Raw genomic sequence first — 22,993 nt, 5'->3', positions numbered from 1 at the left:
AAGGCACTAAAAAATGAAATTTGAAAAAAAACCGTAGATAAAATCTAGAGAATAAATAAATAATTTTATGTTTTACCGTTTAAAAATAAAATAAACAATAAATACAACACGTGCTGCCCACACTAGTAATTTTAAAAAGCGACTAAAAAATGAAATTTGAAAAAAACAGTAGATAAAATCTAGAGAATAAATAAATAATTTTATGCTTTATTACCGTTTAAAAATAAAATAAACAATAGATACAAAACGACTTCTTATCTTGACTTGGTACAAGGTTGTTGACTGTCAGTTGTGCATATATTGGCAAAGAAGACTATTTGCCGGAGCTAAAAGGACAGAGTATCTCGATATTGTTTGAGAGAACAGAGAAGAAGAATGTCTACGGTGACTATACCTCCGGTGCTAACTTCGCCTCGTGATGATGCTATGCACCTCTACCGTGCTTTCAAAGGTACTTTTTTTTTTTCTTTTTTTTTGGGTATCAAGCAAGCATACCCAAACTCCTTTTTTGGGTTCTCTTTTCTTTCTTCAATAATTTCATAAGGATGACCTTTTTTCTTTTCTTTTTTTTTTTCACAAAAATTTTCCTGTTTAGATGAGAACTTAAAAAAAAATTTTAATTTATGGGGAGTGAAAATGAGGTGGAAAAAAAAGCCCATTTAGAAGAAGATTCGAAAGGCCCAGGCGGTTTGCTATGAAATTTCTAATAACGTTATTTAAGTTTTATGGAAATACTTGTGAGTGAAAACTGGTGAAAATAGGTGTTGTGGGGAATAAATAATAGTTTTCATTGTTTAAATATCCTTACCAAACGGTGCCCTAGTTTTTTGGTTTGGTCTGTGACTCAATATTTATGGTAAATACCGATTAAATGCTTGGCAGAAGTAGGAAACAACACATAAAAGATTTACAAGAAACACAGTTGCTTCTGATTGCTTTCATTATTTGATTGGATTATGAGTTCATGTATACAATATTTCCACAAATAAGGGGTTAATATATTCCAATTAGTTCTAACTTTTGCTCAAAAAATATATTCCAATTAGGGCATAGAGCCAGCACTTGTTTATAATTTTGAAAATGTGTTCAAAATTGGCCACGTATCTGCATTGTGTACGGTCTAGTACACTGGAGCATTGGACTGAAGCTGTGCCTGAAACTTGGGTCCTTGACAATCATATGTATTTTATTTGTATCATTTTTACCTTGCCAGTTCATTGTCCTATTTGAAAAGCAAGTGTATTCTGACTATTTGTTGATTTCTGTTTTGTTATGATTATGGCAATATGCTATTTTATCAATGAATTGAAACGAAAGGATGACCTTAATTATGTGTGGTGGGTATTTTTTTTTTTTTTTTTTGAGAAATAATTACAACATGCTGTTAACTCCGCAGTTCGAACCCTCTCTCTCCTAGACCTCCAAGCACTTTGTATATAGAGAGATGCCAATTTAACTACAAGGCTTTTGGCAATTATGTGTGGTGGGTTGAAATAGATACTTCAAAATGTTTTCATCTTGCTCGTTTGTCAACTTTACTCCTTCGACAATGAAGCATAATGGAGTGACTAAACTTTATGATGGCCGTCAACCTATCGCAACCCTCCTTTTCCGGGCTTAATAAGACCGGCTTGGAACGAAATTTATAACACTAAGCATCAATCCATTAATTAACCTTCCCTTCTCGTGTACATTGGTGTTCCATTTATAGATAATCTTATTTCATTTTAAGTCTGATACTTTCATAACAGTTAGCGAGAAATACAATCTATATGAAATTGGGTTCTGAAAGTTATGCTCTTTGTTTAGTTATATATTTATTGTTTCAATTAATTTATTTATCTATCTTCATTTACAGGATTTGGCTGTGATACTGAAGCAATTATCAATATTCTTGCCCATCGAGATGCAACCCAGCGTGCTCTTATTCAACAAGAATATAGAGCCATGTATTCTGAAGACCTTAACAAACGCTTGTCTTCAGAGCTAAGTAACAATGTCAAGGTATGTGAAATATTTTTTGTGGTTTCATTCCCACCTCTTCTGAAAAGTCGTAATCCTTATCTTTTCTACTTTTGTCTATTATTTTACCATGCAGTAGTAATAGGTGGATCTCTCTCTCATGTGAATTGTGCAAGTGTTATTCCACTAACAAACTCTTGCTCTTGTTTTGGGTGCTCATTTAGATATTTTTGTTTTATTGGTTTATGTCAGAAAGCAGTTTTACTCTGGGTGCATGATCCAGCAACACGGGATGCTACGATAGTAAGGCAGGCATTAAGTGGTGATATTGCTGATCTTAAAGCTGCTACTGAAGTAATATGTTCCCGTACTCCGTCCCAACTTCAACAATTTAAACAAATTTATTTTTCAAGATTTGGTACTTACCTTGAGCATGACATTGAATATCAAGCTTCTGGAGATCACAAAAAGGTCATCCACTCTCTTTCTCTCTCTCTCTGCATGTGTGTGCTTCAGTGCTTATGTTGTTATTAAGTTGCTTAACTTTCTAGTCTCTAGGTTAATAGTTATGTAGTTTAAATTGGTCTTCATACTTTTACCTTGTTGATATTAGTATCTTCTAAGTTCTCTATTACCCAGATATATAACATTACAATCTCCTTAGAGGCATTGTTCAAAACTTTTAATGAAAATAGCATGTTGATAGAAAGTTTTATGTTTAAATTAGTTGTATTACTAATTTACATATGTGATGGGTGAAAATTCTTTTCTGATATTTGTGTGATGGGTGCAAAAATATTCACTATTTCCAAATTATATCGTGCCAGTTCATCCAAAGGAGGGCTGCTTAATAAAGCAAGGCGCTATGTAGTGTTGGTTCTGCCAAATTAGAGTCCTATACAGGTTGTACTCCAGATAGGGAGATTTGGATAATGGATATTGATCTTGAGAATTTCTGCATGTAGTTGTCACTCATAAGAATTGAACTCATGCACTTGCTCTTGAGCACTTGAGATATTATCAAGTCCTCTAAATTATTTCTTCTACTGATGTTAAGTATGAGTTTGTGTTGTATGTGTCGATGCAATGGGAGACTATGGACCACCTTTTGATACATTGCAGTATGGCTTTTGACTTATGGTGTTATGTTTTTAGGATGTTTGGGATTCAGTTGGTAGTACCGGAGAAGGTTCTTGATTTATTATGTGGGTGACGGATTGGGGGACCTAATCTTTTGTCAGCTATTTGGAACCTTGTTCCCTTATGTGTGCTACGGACCATATGGTGGGAAATAAATCAATGTACTTTTGAAGATGTGGAATGCACGTCAACTCAATTGCTAGAATCTTTCATTAGTTCTCTTTATGAGTGGTCATTTGCTTCAGGTCTACAGATAATACTTCTGTTCAAGATTTCATATGTAGATATTTTTTTTATTGTAATTCTTTATTTAGGCTATTTCGTGTCTTTTTTAATGAAGTAGTCTCTTTTAAATAAATTATTCTTGACTATCCAAAAAAAAGTGACAGCCTTTTGTGATGGAGAATCAGCTCCTGTAGATTGCTGATGTATGGTCATAGTTTTTTGGCGATGTGTTTGAGAGATGAGGATTATTAAAGTTTATAAACCTTTAAAGAAAAAAATAGACATATGGACAATATATGGGTGGTCTTGAAGTGTTTGTCATTCTACTACCTATTCATGTAAAATTTGGGAAAAGGATGCATTGGTTATGGAATGAATTGACGGCATAAAGTCACTCTTTCTTGGAAGAATGAAAATATGAATGAAGGCACCAACCTGTAATAATTCTTGTAAAGGAGAATTCTAATTTCTATATGTACCATATAGGATGTTAGATAATTTAATATATATTTTATAATAGTGGATCAACAGTTAAGATTATGTAGTATAATACACACAAAAAAGAAAAAGTGTGTACAGTATAATGACCCTTGTATATATTCTCAGTAAGGATGTAATGAAAATCTACGGTAACATGAAGTATGTAGGAAGGGAAGTGCTTTGGAACTATATTTCTTTCATTTTTGTTGATATGTTAGAACATAGATGTAACAACAATGCATTTAAAGTCCTAGGAATGTCCACAAAGTTTGTGTAAAAAGGAAAAAAACAGTTGAACAAATCAGAAATAAAGTTTCATTTTTTGAAGGGTAAAATGCAATGAGAACCCTATAACTTTAAGTTGATTGCAAATTGATCTCTCACGCTTTCAATCTACAAAAAATGGTAAAATTGCTTCTACCATTCACCTTATGTCTAATTTTTGTCTTTAATGACTTTTTCTTTTTGCCACCTTTATCAGTGTGGGGTTAATTTAAATTGAAACCATGATGGGTCATATTGCCACTGACCCAATGTTGGAGGAGTCTCACTGCTTATTGCCCACCTTTTATCACCTCACAAAGGTCTTCCACTATGATGGTGACTCAGGTTCAAAGATGTTCTAGTGCAGGCAATATGGGCCTTTGTTGAGTAGTTTTGCCCATTCATTGTAAATTTACTTCAGCCACCAGCAGCAGAGCCCCTCCCCTGCTCTCCCAAATACAAATCCAAATTGATATCCTCTTCTGGATTTTTTTAAGCATTTAAATAATCAGTGTCATGATTTATATCATTTTTGTATAGTTACTGCTTGCATATCTAAGTACACCACGCCATGAAGGACCGGAAGTTGATAAATTGATGGTGGAGAAGGATGCAAAAGCTCTCTTCAAAGCCGGGGAGAAGAAATTGGGAACTGATGAGAACACTTTCATACACATTTTCAGTGGAAGAAGCAGGGCACAATTGGTTGCAGTTGATTCTGCTTACCATAATTTTTATGGAAACTCGTTAAAAAAGGTATGTCTATAGTGCAGTGTTGAGCCATCTTCCCTACAAAATCTTTGCTTCCCTGCTCATGCATCCTTGACTTATTGCAGGCAGTAAAAAAGGAAACCTCTGGGAACTTTGAGTTTGCCCTTCTGACTATCTTACAATGTGCTCACAATCCAGGAAAGTACTTCGCAAAGGTATCAATTTAACATTTTTCTGGACAAATGTTTTGACCCACAATTTCCTTAAGTTTGATGGAAAAGAAGAGGTGGATGCATTTCCTTTTCTTCTAATTCCACATATTTTTGCTCTGAGATTTCATTGGACATAAAAATTGTATACTTTTAATATACTTGGAGGAGATGCTATATCATCTCCGGATGTTCCTTTGCCCTCTCACAACTTTTGACTTTAGAGAATCATGGAACCACACACTGAACATAACCACAAGAACAACAAAACCTTATCCCAAATTGTTTGGGGTTGGCTGGAACTACACCCTGAATATAAATTAAATTATGCTCATTCTGCAAATAATGAAAATTATTTGATTTGTTGAATTCCATTTTTATATTCTTTTTTGATGTGATGGAATCTGGAATAAATTTTGGCAGTTTGTAACTCTAAATTTCATGTGTCAGTTGTGACTTAGTTTACTTCAAATAGAAATGTAAACATTCATAAAAATTTGTAGGTTTTACACAATGCAATGAAGGGTTTTGGAACAAATGACACTACACTTATAAGGATAGTTGTAACAAGGGCTGAGATCGACATGCAGTATATAAAGGCAGAGTACCAGAAGAAATATGGAAAAACTTTGAATGATGCTGTTCACTCAGAGACATCAGGCCATTACAGGGCCTTTCTTCTTTCTCTTTTAGGCCCCAGCCATTAGACTAGATATCACTCTCAGGTTTGTGTGAAGTAGGACATGAAGTATGAACTATCCATTTCCTAAGTACAATTTGTTTGGCAGTTTGTGAACCTGGAAGTCAAGTCAGTCATTGTCAAGAATGATCCAAATCTATGGTGTTCGTTTTCTGTCGTGTGAAATGTCTGCTTTATGGTTGTAAATATATCAGAAAACATGGGATGAGAAGCAAAACATCTTGAATGTTGCATTTGTTCTGATGCTGATGTTAACTCAGCCGTTTTGTACAGTTTTGTGTTGGATTGGATTGGATTGGATTGTATTTGTTTTTTAGGGCATTCATATGACAGCTGTAATGTGTAGAAGTTTGATTTGTGATGAAAATATATTGCCTGAACGTCTCAAATATGAGAAATCCTTTGTGAGGATAGCGTGGGAATGCAGAGCTGCAAATTAAAGAGTACCAAAGTTTCAATAATCCTTAGCACAAATAGGATAAATATATCAAGGATAATGGAAAGTACTTATAAATTATAATTCTGTTAATCAAACTAAGCAGCTAGTGGGCGAGCTTGATTCATTAAAAGCTAATACTTGTTCACCAATTGAACAAGCCATTTTCAAGCTTACTTGCCTAAGGTTTAATTTTTAACAGGCAATGGTTAAGCAATCCCAATTTTAAGCCAAATGTGGAAAAACAAAGAAAGCAAAATTAATTTACATCCTTTTTTTTTTTTTTTTTAAATAATATTTTTCAATATTTCCCTGTTTTTCCATCCGTTGCCTCTTTAAATGATATTAACCCATCATTGGCCTTCTAAAACTTTGGCTTGAAATTGAACAAACACTTGTTAAAAAAACTATTTATATCATTCATTGAGATATATATAATTAAGTTGGTCTGTCAAATTTAGCTCTACGTTAAGTCGTTAACCCAAGAAATTGTGAGTATAATAGAGATGCATGAGATGGGAGGCAGCAATTACATGAAGAAGAATATTCCAGTTTCTATCTCATAGATTATCCACCCTTTGCTACCTAAACATAGTTTGAGTCCCTTGAAACGTGGAGTACCAGTTAGTATATTCCCAAGGTGACAAAAAGTGATCCCTTAATTTTGGTGATAATAGCATTGCAAGACTAGGATGTATAAATACAATCACACAAGGCCTCATTGATCACAATTTACGATATAAAAAAGTAAATTTTTTTTTCTTGAGTTGTTTCCTTTAGTTTTTAAGTACTGTTTTCTTCTTCTTATTCTTCTTCTTCTCTCTCTCTCTCTCTCTCTCCGCCATTTGAAACCTTTGTTTGATTGTCTCTTTAACCCCTTCTCCCTAGAAATGCTATGGTTGTAACCATGGCCACCAAAGCTCAGTGCCTTCATTTGACAGCTGCTATGTTATGCATTTCTTTGGTGCTACCCAGTTTTGCAGATCTTCAAAGGTTTGAACACCCGGCAAAAGCCGATGGGCGACTAAGCTTTTTGGTGGTTGGAGATTGGGGCAGAAGAGGGTTTTACAACCAATCTGAAGTTGCTCTTCAGGTCAAAAAAACCTTTATTCTTCTTCATTATTTTGCTTCCAATTACTTCTCTCTCTCTCTCTCATGCATGTTCATGTATGCATAGAGCCTAAGATGGAACGGGCCCAAAGGGGCCGGGCCCCTAGTCTTATGGAAAAAAAAATAGTAAGTATATTTTAAGCCTAAAAAATATTTATATTTAGGCACCTTACGTAGCTTGGCCCCATCCCTTCCAAAATCATCAACCCAACTCAGCTCAGTCCAGCCCAAATTCATGTAAATCTTCAATCCAAAACATAAAATTTTTTATTAAAAAACAAAATAAAAACCAATGGTATTTTATGTCTTTTACCTTTGTTGATAAATAATTGTACCTTAATGTATTAAGAAATAATAATTTTGTGTATTTGTCTTGATTGATAGTTTGTTAATACTATATGTAGCTTGAAATCCTTAAAAAATCACATACTCCTTTATAAAAAGTTAAGGCATAACGTGATAAGATACAACAATTAATTAATAAATATTTAGGTGTATTTTATTTATTTATATGCATATTTTATTGGTAAGTTTTCAAAATAAATAATAATTATAAAAAATTTTAAAAACATATCTCAAATAAAAAAATAAAACTTTTTTAATTTTTTTTTTCTTTTTCGAATACAACAAGTGTCGGATTTGGACACACCTAAGGTTTTAAAGTGTCTATGCTCTTGATTACCAAAAAAAAAAAAAAAAAAGTGTCTATGCTCCCTAGCATAAAGCAAGTAATAAAAATTATAATGAATGACTCAGTCAGATATCAAAATGAATAAAATAGAAGTGTTTAGAAGCTCCAAATTTTCATTTCACCTTTCTTAATGGAAGAGAAGGTAGTTTCATGATCAAACTTCCTGAAAGCTCCACAAGAAATTCCATAAGTACGGTAATTAAACGAGGAACATATATATAGGAAAGACAGGGAATTTGGTCCATTAGATACCAAGGGTAAATTACAAGAAGGGTCATGAACCCTCCTCCATTCCTTTGAGTTTGTAACTTTATATGCATTTATAAGGAATTATAGTGTCAAACAATATGGAAAAATTAGAAAATTTATCACTCTAAAAGATGTCCAATAATTAGAATGACATACATAGGAAAGTGATGCAAATGTATAACCTCATTATATGTGAACGACCAGTGTTCTAAATATTGTATAATTTTTTTTTTTTTTTTTGATCCACTGTATAATTGTTATTGTTCCTTTATTAATGTAATGAAGAGGACCTATTTATATACTGGAAGGCATGCCTATCTTATTGTATGAAAAAAAAAATGCATTTTTTACAATGCCATTTTACTCTTTTTTATTCATTTTTTAAGGAAATATATACATATAACCGTTAATTACATTATCATGCCATAAAAACGTAAGGTGATATGGGAAATTAATTGCTAATTAGTTGTAAGATCCTATATAATAGGGGGAAAAATTGGGTTGGGTTTATAATATACAAACTGTCACACAGTTTTGCACTTGGAAATCTTGACTTTAAGTTACAGTTTTAGTTAAAAAATGAGTGCAACAAGTATCACGCAAAAAAACTTCCATACCAGTGATGCCGCTTTTGCTTTATTAGTAGTATTATCTTTTCTTTTTAAAATGGTTTTTGTCTAAATACACTCTTAAGTTGCGCAATGTATTGTAGATGGGAAGGATCGGAGAGAAATTAGACATAGACTTTGTCATATCCACTGGAGACAATTTCTATGACGATGGATTAGAGGGTGTCAATGATCCTGCATTTGAGGAGTCCTTTTCTAAAATTTATACTGCCAAGAGTCTTCAGAAACAGTGGTATAGTGGTAAGTACTAGCTAGTAATGCCCTCTACAAATAAGGATCTCTCTCTCTCTCTCTCTCTCAAATGCCAGATTTTTGTGCAGTTCTAGGAAATCATGACTATAGGGGCAATGTAGAAGCACAGTTAAGCCCTGTCTTGCAGAAGATTGACAGCCGATGGCTTTGCCAAAGATCTTTTATCCTTAACACAGGTATGTCAATATGTCAACAAACATACACGTATTTATATATGTGCAAAGGTTGGAAGTTAATAGTTTTTGCAATTTTTTCTCAACAGTTGAAATGGGCTTGTTGTGATTAGAGTAATGCCACTTAATTTCACCTAGTCCAACACTAATAATACTTTTATTATGTACCAATTACAATAAACTATGTCAATCACTATGAAAAATGTTGTCCTTGGTCTTATTGTAATATAATACTACCATACCAAAACACTTTTCTCATTTTGCTTCTACCTTGATTCATTAGAAATTGTGGAATTCTTCTTCGTGGATACCACTCCATTTGTAAACGATTACTACAAAGAGACAGACCATAAGTATGATTGGCGAGGTGTATCACCACGAAGGACTTACATTACTAATCTTCTTAAGGTATCTATCTAGAATAAGAAGCTAGTAAATAATACAGTCTGAATAATTATTCTGTTAAGAGAACCTTGATCATATATACCATGATTTAATGGTCATAAATTTTTGTTACCAAGGATTTGGAATCAGCATTAAGGAAGTCAACCGCAAAGCGGAAGATTGTGGTTGGTCACCATGCAATCAGAAGTATTGGGCATCATGGCGATACACCGGAGCTCATAAAGTACCTTCTCCCAATACTAAAGGTAATATCACCATCTTTCAAACAAAATCAATAAGTCTAGAGGCATAATATTTTATTAATAATGGTCAAGATAACATGTTGTGGTTAGTATTAATAAGAATAGTGATAGTAATAAATCCATGTAAAAGTGATACTGCTTTAATCTCAACTTACCATGTCAATATTAATAAAAAAAATTGTGATAAATTGTGTCATTAGTATTACTCAAATAATATAAACCCTGTTTGCAAAGGGCTAAGTATATATACATATACCTATATTATGATTTGAATTTCACAATGCTTTATCTCATTCCTTCACATCTGCTATGCTCAATACGCAGGCTAATAAAGTTGAACTATACATAAATGGTCACGACCATTGCTTGGAACGCATTAGTACTCCTGACAGGTAAATATTTAGAGAGCCCTTCTCTGCAGAATTTCTTTTCAAAATAAGCCATCTGGGTGATCAAATTTATGCTAATGAAAACATATATATGGGATTAAAATGCAGTCCTATCCAATTTTTAACAAGTGGAGCAGGATCGAAGGCATGGAGGGGTGATGTCAATGTCAAGAGACTTAACAGTGATGATGTTAAATTCTTCTATGATGGTCAAGGCTTCATGTCTGTGCAACTGACTAAGACAGAAGCTGTGGTTGTGTTCTATGATGTCTTCGGCAAGGAACTGCACAAATGGGAGGTGTCCAAACAGCTTTACTCAGCCATGTAAATGTTGATCTACAAACAGTCGCATCATAGCTCTTGCTTTTTAGCTGGATTGTGTACATATTCACTACTTAAAATGGAATTTGAACCAGGGGCGTGAGTAGGATTTTAAACTTTGGGAGCCGAACTATGTGTTTATACATTAGTAATATTGTATATTGTATATAAAATAAATAAATTTAACATATTATAATATTTCTAAACTCAAATTATTATGCAAAGATTGTCTAATATGTTATAAACATGTAAAAAAAAAAAAACATTTAGCAACTCCCGTAAAAAATCTTTCATAAAATAAAATTTATCAATTATCAGTTTCACATGGAACTTCTTAACAATTTTATTTTCATACCAAAAAAAAAAAAAAAAAAAAAAGAAAAGAAAAAGAAAGAGACTACCTTATCACTATGGCAACCCAAATTTATATTAGAAACTAATCAATGTTGGCACAACTAATCAAAACCTAAAAGCAAAAATCAACTAATAAAAACAAATTGATGATGTAACAGGAGAAAAATATATATAACTTGGAGAAAAATATTAGGAATAAATTACAACTTATTCATTTGTAGTTTGGTTGAAAATTAAGTTGTCTACGTGTGATTTGAAATTCCATGAAACAAGTGTTCCTATGGATAGTTTTTGATCTTATTTGATCTTATATTTTTATGTTTTTTGTGTTTTTGAAGAAGAGAGATATAAAAGTGGAGCAAAATTATATATTTAGTTCTGTTTTTAATATAAGTGGGTTATAGAAATCTACCTGAGTTAACTTCAGATGGGTAAAGTGTCAAATTTCAAATAACATATAAGCAACTTAAATTTAACTATACCACAAGTAGATAAATTGTAATTTTCCCAAAAGATTAAATTTGTGAAAAAAATTAACGCCAGAGAGAGAGAGAGATTCAACCTCAAGACTAAAAATGCAATAAATAAATAAATAGTACAACAATTTTGTATTCTTAGAAAAAAAAAAATATATATATATATATATATATATATAAATAAAAGGCGCGCTAGGGATGTATTAGATTTTTGAAAAAATCATTGTTTTGTTTAGACGTGGTCAACTTGTGGGATTTCAAAGTCATTGAATACAAAGCCAGTCATTGTGGGATTTCAGAGGTAAAAACATAAATTCTGTCGGTGGATTGGGGTATGTGAAAGGGGGTGGCAATCACTACATTAGTAGGGGCCACCTTATTTTTATATAATATTAGCTAGGGATTTCAAAAGTTTTGGGAGGCCCGTGCCCTTAAGATTGTGCCTCCGCGTGATTGGAAGCAATGCGAAAGGCCGGAAGCCAGAATTTTTTTTAAAAAAGTGGCCAAATTACATATATTAATAGTTTTAATAGAAAATCTGTTAATATAATAAGTTTCTGTGATACATGTTTCCTATCATTTGCAGTAATGTTTCATCACTTTGTATGTAAAATGATTAGATTATGTGACAAATTTAACAACTCATGAATCATGTTTAAGATCATCCTATATGAGTCTCTTAAATAAATAAAAATATAAATAAAAGGAGAAGTTTATGCTTATATAAATAACTTTATTTTCCATTCAAATTATTGTCTTACATATTTACATCATATTTTCATATTTTACGTTTACCACCAACAAAACCTAGCGTTATTCTTAGCGTGCTTGCACTGAGGCACTGTTTTTTTGATAGGCAAGAATATTCAAATCCGGTTGGCATATCCATTATGGATATGGGTTGAAAATGAGAATTCATGATCCTTAGTTGTTTGCATTGTCTTTCTAGCTCCCATGTGACATCTATCCATCGGCAAGTTTCTCCCATCTTTTGTTATACATGGGCAGATTTATATAGGTTCCTTTCACTTTAAATCCATCTTATTTTGCATTATTTTATTTTAGTTGAGACAAATTTAACTATACCACTTCACAAAAAAACATTTAAAAAAAAGGAATTTTATAGTTGTTAGAGATATATTAGACATATTAGTCCAATGTAATAGACCCAAACCTAATTCTACTTTGTGTGCAAGTCAAGTCTCCTACTTATACTAAAAGTCTATTAGTCTAGGGTTTAGTTTATTATATATACTCATGTTAGGGTTCATTGTAATACAGGTTATTGTACTACACTCTTATACTATAAAGAAGTAGCTCTTAAGGGATTCATTCGTGGATGTAGGCCAACAAGGCTGAACCACGTAATCCTCATGTTCTTAGTATTCCTATTTTATACTTCTCCTTCCGCATCCACTCTAGCATATACAACATGGTATAACACATTGCATTGCCTATAATTATATTCAACATGGTATCAGAGCCAAACTTCGTTCTTGGCATCAAACAAAACATCTTTAGCAAGCAAAGAAGAATATCACGTGCACACCACCATCAGAAGTCACACATGCTTCTCTGCTGGATCTAGACTCCACGACATCTCGCAGCCACCGTGGCTTAGTGCTCTGTCCAAGATCCACAAACTCAAGCAAAGCTATGACTTAACTCTTTAGATCTGTGCAAATCCTTGCTTCACTTGATGAAACCAACACCATAGACGTGTTCCATGACTTCCCGCGACAAAAACCCAGAAACTTGGCCCTCAATAGCAAGCTCACGCACCAAAACGCACCGCTAACAACTCCGAAACATCCCCACACACCGTCAAAAAAATCTCGAGACCCAGTTAAATCATAGCCACACGCGTCGCCATGTCGGCCTCATTGCTCGGCGATTTGCAAAACTCAAGAAGTCCAACAGTCTATCGCGTTCACACGCGCCAACACGTGCTGCTTGCGTTTCAAGATCCTTTCCACGCACCGCCACGATTTCCTCATGTGTAGCTCATCCATTGGCCACACGTGCCGTCCTATCAGCCATGTCGACCACCGATCTGCCTACGAAAGAAATATGGCTTTCAACCGCACCTCCACGCGCCACTTGGGTTTCTGGCTTCTCCTCCACGCACCGATGGAACAACCACGCACTGAAATTTGTGATGCTGTCATCCATGACGTCAGAAAAAGCCACGTCAGCAGCCATGTCAGCTAGCCACGTCAGCAATGTCGCCTCGTTAGCACCATGTCACCTAGCTGACCATTGACCCGGACCACCCGGTTTTGACCCGTAAGCTCTAACCGGTGACTTTTGACCAAAAGTTAAAATTTTCGAAAAATGACCTATCTTGCTCAGTTTTTCGCGTAGATTCCAATTTTGGACTTCATTTCTTCATTTGAAGCTCCGAAATTGATCAAGGCATATTCTTCATTGTGATTTTTTCAAAGGCATTCTTCAAGGCATCTCCAAGGAATCTTCTCATGCTTATTCAACCTCAAGCCTTCATTGAGTTTCTGCCTTGAGTTTTAGGGAGGGTGTTAGAGATATATTAGACATATTAGCCTAATGTAATAGGCCCAAGCCTAATTCTACTTTGTGTGCAAGTTAAGTCTCCTACTTGTACAAGAAGTCTATTAATCTAGGGTTTAGTCTATTATATATACTCATGTTAGGGTTCATTGTAACACAGGTTATTGTACTACACTCTTATACAATAAAGATGTAGCCCTTAAGGGATTCCTCCGTGGATGTTGGCCAACAAGGCTGAACCACGTAATCCTCATGTTCTTGGTGTTCCTATTCTATGCTTCTCCTTCCGCATCCACTCTAGCATATACAACATGGTATAACACATTGCGTTGCCTATAATTATATTCAACAATAGTCGCCATCACAAGAAAGAACAATTCATTCAAGTTATAATGTATATAACTTTAAGAACTGTTACATCACTCATTTTTAATTTGGTAAGATTAAGTCTTAAATTTTGGGAATTTTTGAGTTATTGTTTAGACTCATTGACAATTTTAGAAAAATTTAGCCATGATAATTAATTTATCAATTATGGAAATAATAATTTCAATTCATGGTCAATTAAATCAATGCAACAAATCACAAAAATAAAAATGTGAAAGTATAAATGAACATAGTGATTTGTGTATGATGTCAAAAAATAACGGCTATTACCAATGAAAAAACACACCAAGGGTTTAGCCACCAACAATTGGCGTGGACCGCATCCCCTTTTGTGCCTTACAATTGTCCTTGTCATGCAGCCAGGATGCACGGTCCGCTTAATTTCCATTTCTACAGTTTGAGCTCATTATTGATGATGAATAGAGAGTATGCAAATATCTCTAAACAGAGGCATGAAAGGAATCACTTCCTAATTATAGATCCATGAACCATTATAAATCCATGATGAAGATCTACACACCAAACTAAATGTTCATTTGGGATCTGCTTATTTTGTTGAAATTAAAAACTTTTTGTTGAAAGTACTATAGATAAAAGTAAAAGTTAGCTAAAATAATACAATAGGATTCATGAATAATACCAAAAAGTACAATGAGACCCATGAACAGTAGCAAAAATAAGCTGAATAGTAAAATAAGTTGGTAAAAATAATCATTGCCAAAGGACTTTTAGTATGAAAATAGGGGGAAATCTCAAGCAAAGGTTAGGGTCATTAGGCATTCAAGACCACCCAGCTCTAGTTGGCTCTTATTTGTATTACAGAGTTATACTTAAATGGACTTTACTAAATAGGCCCTATACACATTCTCGCACCCTAACCCTAAAATCTAACTAGGACGAAAAAAAAAAATAAATAAAAATAAAGGGAGTAGTGCATAAAATGAATCATCCAAACATTAAGCATATGATCATCCAAAAGAGATTGACATTTAATGATTAAGTTTTATTTAGGATGTTCTTGATTAGATTAATGTCTATATTAAATCTTAAATATCTTCCCAAATTAGTTTGTACATTGAGAATATATGTACTTTTAGCTTTCATTAATACTATGCTCTTACCTTTTAGAAAGCATCTCATCAATCAAGTAGCCATTAATGCCCTTTTAATAGCCAACCTATTTCAAATTCAAATTTACCACCACACACCCTTGGTGCGATGGTCACTTGTGAGGTGTGGGAGGCAAGGGCCAGGGTTTAAGTCTTTAGGAGGGAGTTTCATACGCATATACACTTAGATTAGACTAGAGTAAAAATTCTATTTTGTATTAAAAAAAAATCAAATCAAAGGAAGGATTCTCACATCAATTGAGTCATTAGTTGTCTCGTCCATTTTTAATAAACTTTCTAATTCAAATTTCAAATTCAAAATTATCAAATGTGAATTCTTTAGGATCCATTTGGTTGGGGAGATGGAAAAGAAAAGTGGGAACATAGAAAAAAATTTAGTTTTTTCTCATGGTGTTTGGTAGGGAGGGTGGAAAATGGAAGGGGTAGAAAACTCATTTGTTTGATTGAGAAAAAAAATAAGATGATAGAAAATGTGTTTTGTATAAAATTTACTCTCATGCCCCTATTACATGATATCATTAAATAAATAAATAAATAATTACTTTTCCATTATATATATATATATATATATATTTGTATCAAAAGTGAAAATTACCATTATATGTTGCATTGTAAAATGATGTGGTAAAATAAATAAAATAAGTTTTAGTGCATCAAAATGATATTTGGGATAGCAGAGCTGATGTTGGTGCTCTAATCCTCGTCATTGTTGTTGCTTCTTCCCCATAACCATAGTTGTCGTTGCTCTCTCTCTTTCACAATTTTTAAATTCAAAATTAATATCTTTCAGTTTCTCTCTTTCGTAATTTTTAATTTCAAAATTAATTTCTTTCAGTTTTTTATGGTATTTTTCTTGTGATATTTTGAGATTATACTATGTTAATGAACTAGTATGTTAACTTGCATTAAATTCAGTTAAGTTAAAGGATAGCATTTTGTGGGAAACAAGGAGAAAAATCTAGGTTGCACGAACATGCCATTTTTGGCGTCGTGTTGGTGTCTGACACATGTCGGACACTGGAACGGGTACAACGCGTCGGATTCCGGTGTTCGACGGTGTCTTTTTTTTTTTTTTTTTTTTTTTTTTTTACACGACGCCAACGCAGCTCCGATGCGTCCGACACGGCAGCAGTGAAAAAAAAAATCACTGATTTTGACAAGTGGACTTACCAATACCATTGATTTTGTGATAACCCTAAAACAATAAAGCAAGTTTAGAGTCTCTTAGACTAAAAGTTGAAACCACATCTCAAGTTCTTCTCAACCCACCCTCCCTTTGTCGTTGCCGCTGCCCTCTATCCCTCACTAGAGTTAGATTGGGCTGATCGGCGAGCTTCGACTTTGACGCCGCGCCCTCTGTCCTCTGTCCTTTTTGATCTTTCTCTCTCTCGGTGTGGACAACAGGTTCGATCTCTTGATTCTCTTCTCTCTCCCTTTTTTTTTTTTCAGATATTAATTTTGGTGAATGGGTGGGTGTACTGTTACTCACTTATTTATATAAGTTATAACGCGTTTTGTTTTTTTTTTTTTTTTTTTTTTTTCACTACTGCTGTGGGTGCCCTCTGTCCTTTTTTTTTTTATTATTTATATAAGTTATAAGTTATAAAATTTTTTTTGTGTGTCCTGCTATAGTTTTATTTATTTATTAAAGTTACATATTGTAGGTGATTTTACTAAAATGAATACTGAAACTGAAAGTGAAAAATCATCAGCTAAGACAGCTGCTGCTCCTCTATGAAAAAATGTTACTAAGTTAGAAAAAGCAAGTGTTGGTGGTGGGAATGTTGCTTTCAAAAAAAGCAAGGAGGCCCGAGTACACTATAGGAGAATCTAAGAAGTGGGACATTGGTGGAGATAATTGGGATGAACCATTTGGAGGACCTGGGTTGCTTGAGATTGCTTATCTCACACTAGATGAGCCAGAGATGGAGACAAGTATTGTTGAGAATGATGACTATGTTGATGACGATGATGTTGTTGTTTTGTGATAATCTTGAAAGTTTAAAACTTGTTATCCTTTTATGTTTTTAGTTTGATGTTGAACTTGTTATCCTTTTATGGTTTGTACTCTAAACATTTTATGTGTATTATTGTACTACTTTGGGTGTTAGTTTACTTATTTGTAGTTCTAACATAATTTAAATTCTAGACATAAACGTATTTTATGTCTAAAAATATTAAAAAATATGCCTAAATATAAAATTTAATTAATTATTTAACCGCCATGTCCCTGCCATGTCGTGTCCTTATTTTTCAAAAATTGTCGTATCCCCGTATCGTGTCCGTGTCCGTGCAACATAGAGAAAAATAGGAATTTTTCTTTAAATTTTCATATGAACCAAACCAACTATTGGAAACAATGAATTTTTCCTTAAAAATTTTTAAAATGAAAATATTTTCCATCAAAAAAAAAATTATGCTAAAACAAATGCAATCTAATATTATTCACAAACTCTTGTCCTTGCCAAAAAGAAAAAGAAAAAGAAAAAGATACCATGCACAAACGGCAGTTTCCAAAGATTGGTACCATGGTGTAGAATTTTTTTGGGTCCAAGGATTATCTAGTGGACTCCACAGTTTATTGTCCATTTGTGGATGATTAGTCATAAATGTCATATATATATATATATATATATATAGTCTGTTTAAATATTACTTATTTTGTTGAAAATTAAAAATTTATTATTAAAAATACTGTAATAAAATAATTTTTAATAATAAATAGTGTTGTGGATAGTGAACAGTGCAGTAGTTTTTGCTAAATTTTTGACTGGGTCATAAATAATACCATAGGACCCACTAAAAACACAAACGCACAATAATTCTCTCCCAAACGATGCATAGGCTCCAACTTTAGGGAGTTATGGGGTTATAGTAAACTCTTATGACGATATTATAAGCCCTGTTATTGACACCACCCCCTGATAATTCATCCCTAGTTAGTTGCTTTATTATTGCCACCCCCCACCCCAACCCCCACTATAACCCATATAAAAAGCTTGCTTGCCTCTCTGCAATTCCCATAAGCATAAAGCTTCCTCCTTTTTATCTCAGTTTCTACCCCAAAAACCATGGCTGCCTTTTCCACGAAACCTATGCTTTTGTGTGTTACATTCACTGCTATACTGAGCTTGTGTTTGGTTCTCTCCCTAGCTGAGTTTCAGCGGTTTGTACAACCGACAAAAGCTGATGGATCTCTTAGCTTTTTGGTGGTCGGAGACTGGGGAAGAAGAGGAGGTTATAACCAATCTCAAGTTGCTCATCAGGTCACTATATTTTCTACCTTACATTTATATTTTTCTTTTCCTACTTTAAGTTTATCTTGATATACCTCCATCAACATTAATTCTAACTTTTTCTTCTTCTTTTTTCTCCATGATGCTGTTGTTTCAATTATTTATTTTGCTTATTTGTTGTACTTAAAAAGGAAAAAAAAAATGTTGATTACTTGTTCTAACTAGTCGAACTAAAATACTCTTTATTATGATATAGAATTATAATCATCGTAAGCTTATGCAAATTTAAACCATGATGACCAGGAAAATGGCACATACCTTACTGGACTAGTTTTTATTTTTGTTTTTATTTTTATTTTACCAAGTTACATTGCATTCGAGTCTTAAAAGTTAAAACCAAACCAAAACCTCATCCTCCACCTAACGCTTATAAATAACACATATTAAGTGAGATACGCCAGTTAACCAATCTCAATTGCTTAACAATGGAACCTTAACCAGTGTGTTGTGGAAGCAAATTTCCCATCATCTACTAGTTCTTAGCCTTCTGAATTTCGAACACCATGATAGCTCATCACACCAACATCAGAATCTTTTTTTTTTTTTAAATTTTTTTATCATTATTCCCCTCTTATCTTTTTTTTTTGGTTGCTATGTATTGGAATAATTCCACATAGATTCCTTATGCTCTCTCAGTCCAAGTCATGTTCTTTGTACCTTATGGAGCCAGAGAAGCATGTAAAAAGTTCACCTTACCTACATAATTACTATAAGACAAACTTATTCAAGTCTTGGTTTCCTGTTTCCAGATCACCTTATTAATATGAAACTTCCATCAAACAGTTCCCTCGGGGCCCTTCTCTTATTTATTTATTATTATTATTACTACTTTTCACTTTTTCAGAGGTTTTTACATTTTTGTAATTTTTATTGTTAAGTGTGAAAGTACTCATTCAGACGATGGTTATAATATATAAACTTTATCCCCTCCTCTTTATCAAGTTAAAAAATAAAAAATAAATAATATGGGTGGAAAGGCCAAAATTATAAGACCTATCAATTTCTGACAACAAGCATGTGTATGAAACTGAGCCTAACTCGATTATTTAAATTAAACTCCTGGTAGTTCATCAAAAAAAAAAAAAAAATTAAACTCCTGGTAACAAGGGGCCACTAGACAGGTCACCGCCCATTGAAATATCGACATGGGTTTTCCTTGCACGTTTCAAACTTTACACAATTGCTTTTGTTTATTTATCAAGCTAGCTAGGTAAATCATAGATAATAAAGACCAATGCTTTCTCTCTATTGGATTGTCTTCTATTCAAATATTCACAACATTTTTTTATATCTTATCTGTAACTCAATCCCATTAAGAAAATTATATTGTAATTTCATTGCTTTAAGTTAGAGGATATTAAATAAGAATCTTTTTTTTTTTGGTTCTTATTTAAATTAATTATATGTGATTTTGTTGAATAATATCCAGATGGGAATAACTGGAGACAAGTTGGACATTGATTTTGTGATATCCACTGGAGATAATTTTTATGATGATGGACTGACTGGAGTTGATGATCCAGCATTTGATGAGTCATTTTCCAATGTCTATAAAGCACCTAGCTTGCAAAGGCAGTGGTACACTGGTATAATTCTCAAAACAATAATCTATTTAAATATAGTGCAAATATTATATTTTACACCCTATAGTTTTGGTGTGTAACAATTTTTTTTTTTTTTTTTTTTTGAGAATATGGTGTGTAACAAATTAAACTATGTAGTTTTAGGAATAACAAATTAAATCATCTACTTTCAATAGAAACAAATTAGTTTTTCTGGTCTCAAAAAAGAATTTAGTTTTTCATAATTAAAAATAAAAATAAAAAATAGAGCAATGCTACCCGGTACATAATATATTTCACAACAAATTTTATAACTAATGGGTTGGCAAGTTATTATTTATTTTCATTTGGACTCATTATTAATATTCCTTTATTATTTGACATTTATAATTTGTCAACTCAACAGTTATGAAAAATATTATAACTTTAGACCTATTAACATCTCATGATTTAATTTGTTATTTTTGAAACGATAGGTTTCAATTTAAAATTTTCGAAAATCTTATGATTTAATTTGTTATTTTTAAATTTAATTTACTATTTTACTACACTATAAAGTTTAAAATATTATGTCTTTTTTTTAAAAAAAAAAGTTTAAAATGTAACTTTTCAGGAAAAAAATACAAGTAATATTAACAACATTATAATAAAAAAGTAAAATAAAAAGTGATACATTTTTTTGACTTCTCTTTATTATTATGTTGCAGTTTTGGGCAATCATGACTATAGGGGGGACGTTTTGGCACAACTCAATCCTATCCTCAGGAAATTTGACAGCAGATGGCTTTGCTTGAGATCTTTTATCGTGGATGCAGGTAATACAACTCCACTTTTCAGCTTTTCCTTTTCTTTTTTAAAAGCAACTTTTGAAGATATAACTATTTAAAATTTTAGAAAATTCAGTAGATTTTTATATAATTTGAATTTATTTTCTATTTTTGGCAGAAATTGTAGAATTTTTCTTCGTAGATACAACTCCTTTTTCGGATAAGTACTTCACGAACCCTGAGGATGATGTCTATGACTGGAGAGGCGTATTACCTCGAGACCAATACCTTTCAAATCTCCTAAAGGTAAATCATTTAATTATATGCTCATATCATATGTTATAAAAAAAATAAAATAAAAATTTCTCAACACATAAATAAGCTTTTTTTTTTTTTTTAACTAAATAATGAGAAATTTAGTGAGAAAAAGGACTTGGAATAGAGGGGATGGGATCAATTAATGCGAAATGAAGAACAAAATTAGCCAAAGAATTAAACTGTCTCAACAAATAAATAAGTTTTCTTAAAAATTCATCATTAATTCCTAAAAATTTTGTGAGTTCTAGTTGATTGGTAAAGTTTTTCAGATTACACCAAAAATCAATTGGTATCTTAACATGATGATAAAAAATAATCATTATGAAACGGATACTATAAAATTAAAATACTATCTTATCTATAAAAAGATTTTCCTAAAAATCTTGAACTCGATTTCCCAAATTTAAATAATGTTGTCACATTATAACACCAAAAAACAAAAACCACAAAGTTGAAAAACCAAAATTTATCTATGCACTACCATTTGTTTATAATGTAAGAATCTAAATTTATAATGAATCCTCCATTTTAGGAATTGGATTTGGCATTGAAAGAGTCGACAGCAAAGTGGAAGATCGTGGTGGGTCACCATACAATCAGAAGTGCTGGAAATCATGGCAACACGGTAGAGCTTGTGGCTCAACTTCTTCCAATCCTTCAGGTAATTCAAAACGTTCAAATGATCTAAAAAAAATAGAGTCCCATGTAAATTATTTTCGAAGTAAATGAATGCTTCTACTCAATTCTGTTTTAATCTTCAGGCAAACAATGTTGACTTTTACATAAATGGACACGACCATTGCTTGGAACACATAAGTAGTCCTGACAGGTAAATATGAATAATAATAATAATAATCCGAAACTTTAATTTTTGAAATGGAGAAAATCATAAAATTGAACCATATATTTTGATGCAGTGCACTTCAATTTTTAACAAGTGGTGGTGGGTCAAAGGCATGGAAGGGTGCTATTGATTGGTGGAATCCAACGGAAATGAAGTTCTATTACGATGGACAAGGTTTCATGTCAGTGCAAATTACTCAAGCTGGTGTTGATATTGCATTCTATGATATTTCTGGCAGAGTTTTGCACAAGTGGGGTACAAACAAACAGCTCTACTCTACCATCTAGAGAAGTTTCACTGCAAAAAACAGTAGGAGGAGGCTTTGGGGGATATGTATTATATTAGAAACTTTTTTTGCTGATTGCTTGTTGGGAGATATGTTAACAAAAGCAAGGAAAAGAAAGGATGAAGGGGAAGATTAAAGATATCTATTAATCTATGGTTTCATATATGCTATGCTTTCAAACCTCTGTAATCTGTATTAATGAAGTTTGTAGTTTAAAAACATCTGTTTGGTCTTGGTTCAATGAGTTCTCAACCACTGGTCGATACTAAAAATCAGTTCCATGTCATAAATTGTCTTGGAACTGCACTGAACATACTGAAATAATGGGAAAAAAATATGAGGAAAAGTAATGGAAATTCACACCAAGTCCTTAATATTTTGTTACTCTTAGTACCTGTTTGGGTATTGATGAAAAGACAACGTCTTGCGTATGCATTTTTTTTCTTTTTTAGATGCGCA

At 32.8% G+C, this 22,993-nt stretch overlaps 3 protein-coding genes across 3 annotated transcripts; all 3 read left to right on the top strand.

Annotated features, from left to right (window-relative positions):
• The first annotated feature begins 282 nt into the window (after positions 1-282).
• LOC126717791 (annexin D5) lies at positions 283-5,963 on the top strand. Its single transcript, XM_050419688.1, has 6 exons — positions 283-451; positions 1,859-2,004; positions 2,215-2,433; positions 4,612-4,827; positions 4,908-4,997; positions 5,495-5,963. The coding sequence occupies exons 1-6, from the start codon at positions 376-378 to the stop codon at positions 5,696-5,698; spliced, it is 951 nt and encodes a 316-aa protein (XP_050275645.1). The 5' UTR covers positions 283-375; the 3' UTR covers positions 5,699-5,963.
• Positions 5,964-6,947: 984 nt separating this feature from the next.
• Positions 6,948-10,724, top strand: LOC126717789 (purple acid phosphatase 17-like). Its single transcript, XM_050419687.1, has 7 exons — positions 6,948-7,220; positions 8,890-9,046; positions 9,127-9,234; positions 9,515-9,639; positions 9,753-9,881; positions 10,203-10,270; positions 10,376-10,724. Exons 1-7 carry the CDS (start codon positions 7,023-7,025, stop codon positions 10,593-10,595), a joined length of 1,005 nt encoding a protein of 334 aa, XP_050275644.1. The 5' UTR covers positions 6,948-7,022; the 3' UTR covers positions 10,596-10,724.
• Positions 10,725-18,377: 7,653 nt separating this feature from the next.
• Positions 18,378-22,755, top strand: LOC126717788 (purple acid phosphatase 3-like). Its single transcript, XM_050419686.1, has 7 exons — positions 18,378-18,727; positions 20,187-20,343; positions 21,027-21,134; positions 21,265-21,392; positions 21,937-22,065; positions 22,166-22,233; positions 22,322-22,755. The coding sequence occupies exons 1-7, from the start codon at positions 18,533-18,535 to the stop codon at positions 22,533-22,535; spliced, it is 999 nt and encodes a 332-aa protein (XP_050275643.1). The 5' UTR covers positions 18,378-18,532; the 3' UTR covers positions 22,536-22,755.
• The last annotated feature ends 238 nt before the right edge of the window (positions 22,756-22,993 follow it).

This window comes from Quercus robur, chromosome 3 (assembly GCF_932294415.1).
Source record: "Quercus robur chromosome 3, dhQueRobu3.1, whole genome shotgun sequence".
Classification (NCBI taxonomy): domain Eukaryota; kingdom Viridiplantae; phylum Streptophyta; class Magnoliopsida; order Fagales; family Fagaceae; genus Quercus; species Quercus robur.
Note: the sequence above shows the minus strand (reverse complement) of the source record. Positions and strands in the feature narration are given on the sequence as shown.

Excerpts from the sequence above, each read along its gene's own strand:
- LOC126717791 (XM_050419688.1), top strand. The coding sequence starts at position 376 with ATGTCTACGGTGACTATACCTCCGGTGCTAACTTCGCCTCGTGATGAT. Across the intron at positions 452-1,858 it reads CCTCTACCGTGCTTTCAAAG|GATTTGGCTGTGATACTGAA; the intron begins GTACTTTTTTTT and ends CTTCATTTACAG. Across the intron at positions 4,998-5,494 it reads CAGGAAAGTACTTCGCAAAG|GTTTTACACAATGCAATGAA; the intron begins GTATCAATTTAA and ends AAAAATTTGTAG.
- LOC126717789 (XM_050419687.1), top strand. The coding sequence starts at position 7,023 with ATGGTTGTAACCATGGCCACCAAAGCTCAGTGCCTTCATTTGACAGCT. Across the intron at positions 9,640-9,752 it reads ACATTACTAATCTTCTTAAG|GATTTGGAATCAGCATTAAG; the intron begins GTATCTATCTAG and ends TTTGTTACCAAG. Across the intron at positions 9,882-10,202 it reads ACCTTCTCCCAATACTAAAG|GCTAATAAAGTTGAACTATA; the intron begins GTAATATCACCA and ends CTCAATACGCAG.
- LOC126717788 (XM_050419686.1), top strand. The coding sequence starts at position 18,533 with ATGGCTGCCTTTTCCACGAAACCTATGCTTTTGTGTGTTACATTCACT. Across the intron at positions 20,344-21,026 it reads GCAAAGGCAGTGGTACACTG|TTTTGGGCAATCATGACTAT; the intron begins GTATAATTCTCA and ends ATTATGTTGCAG. Across the intron at positions 22,066-22,165 it reads AACTTCTTCCAATCCTTCAG|GCAAACAATGTTGACTTTTA; the intron begins GTAATTCAAAAC and ends TTTAATCTTCAG.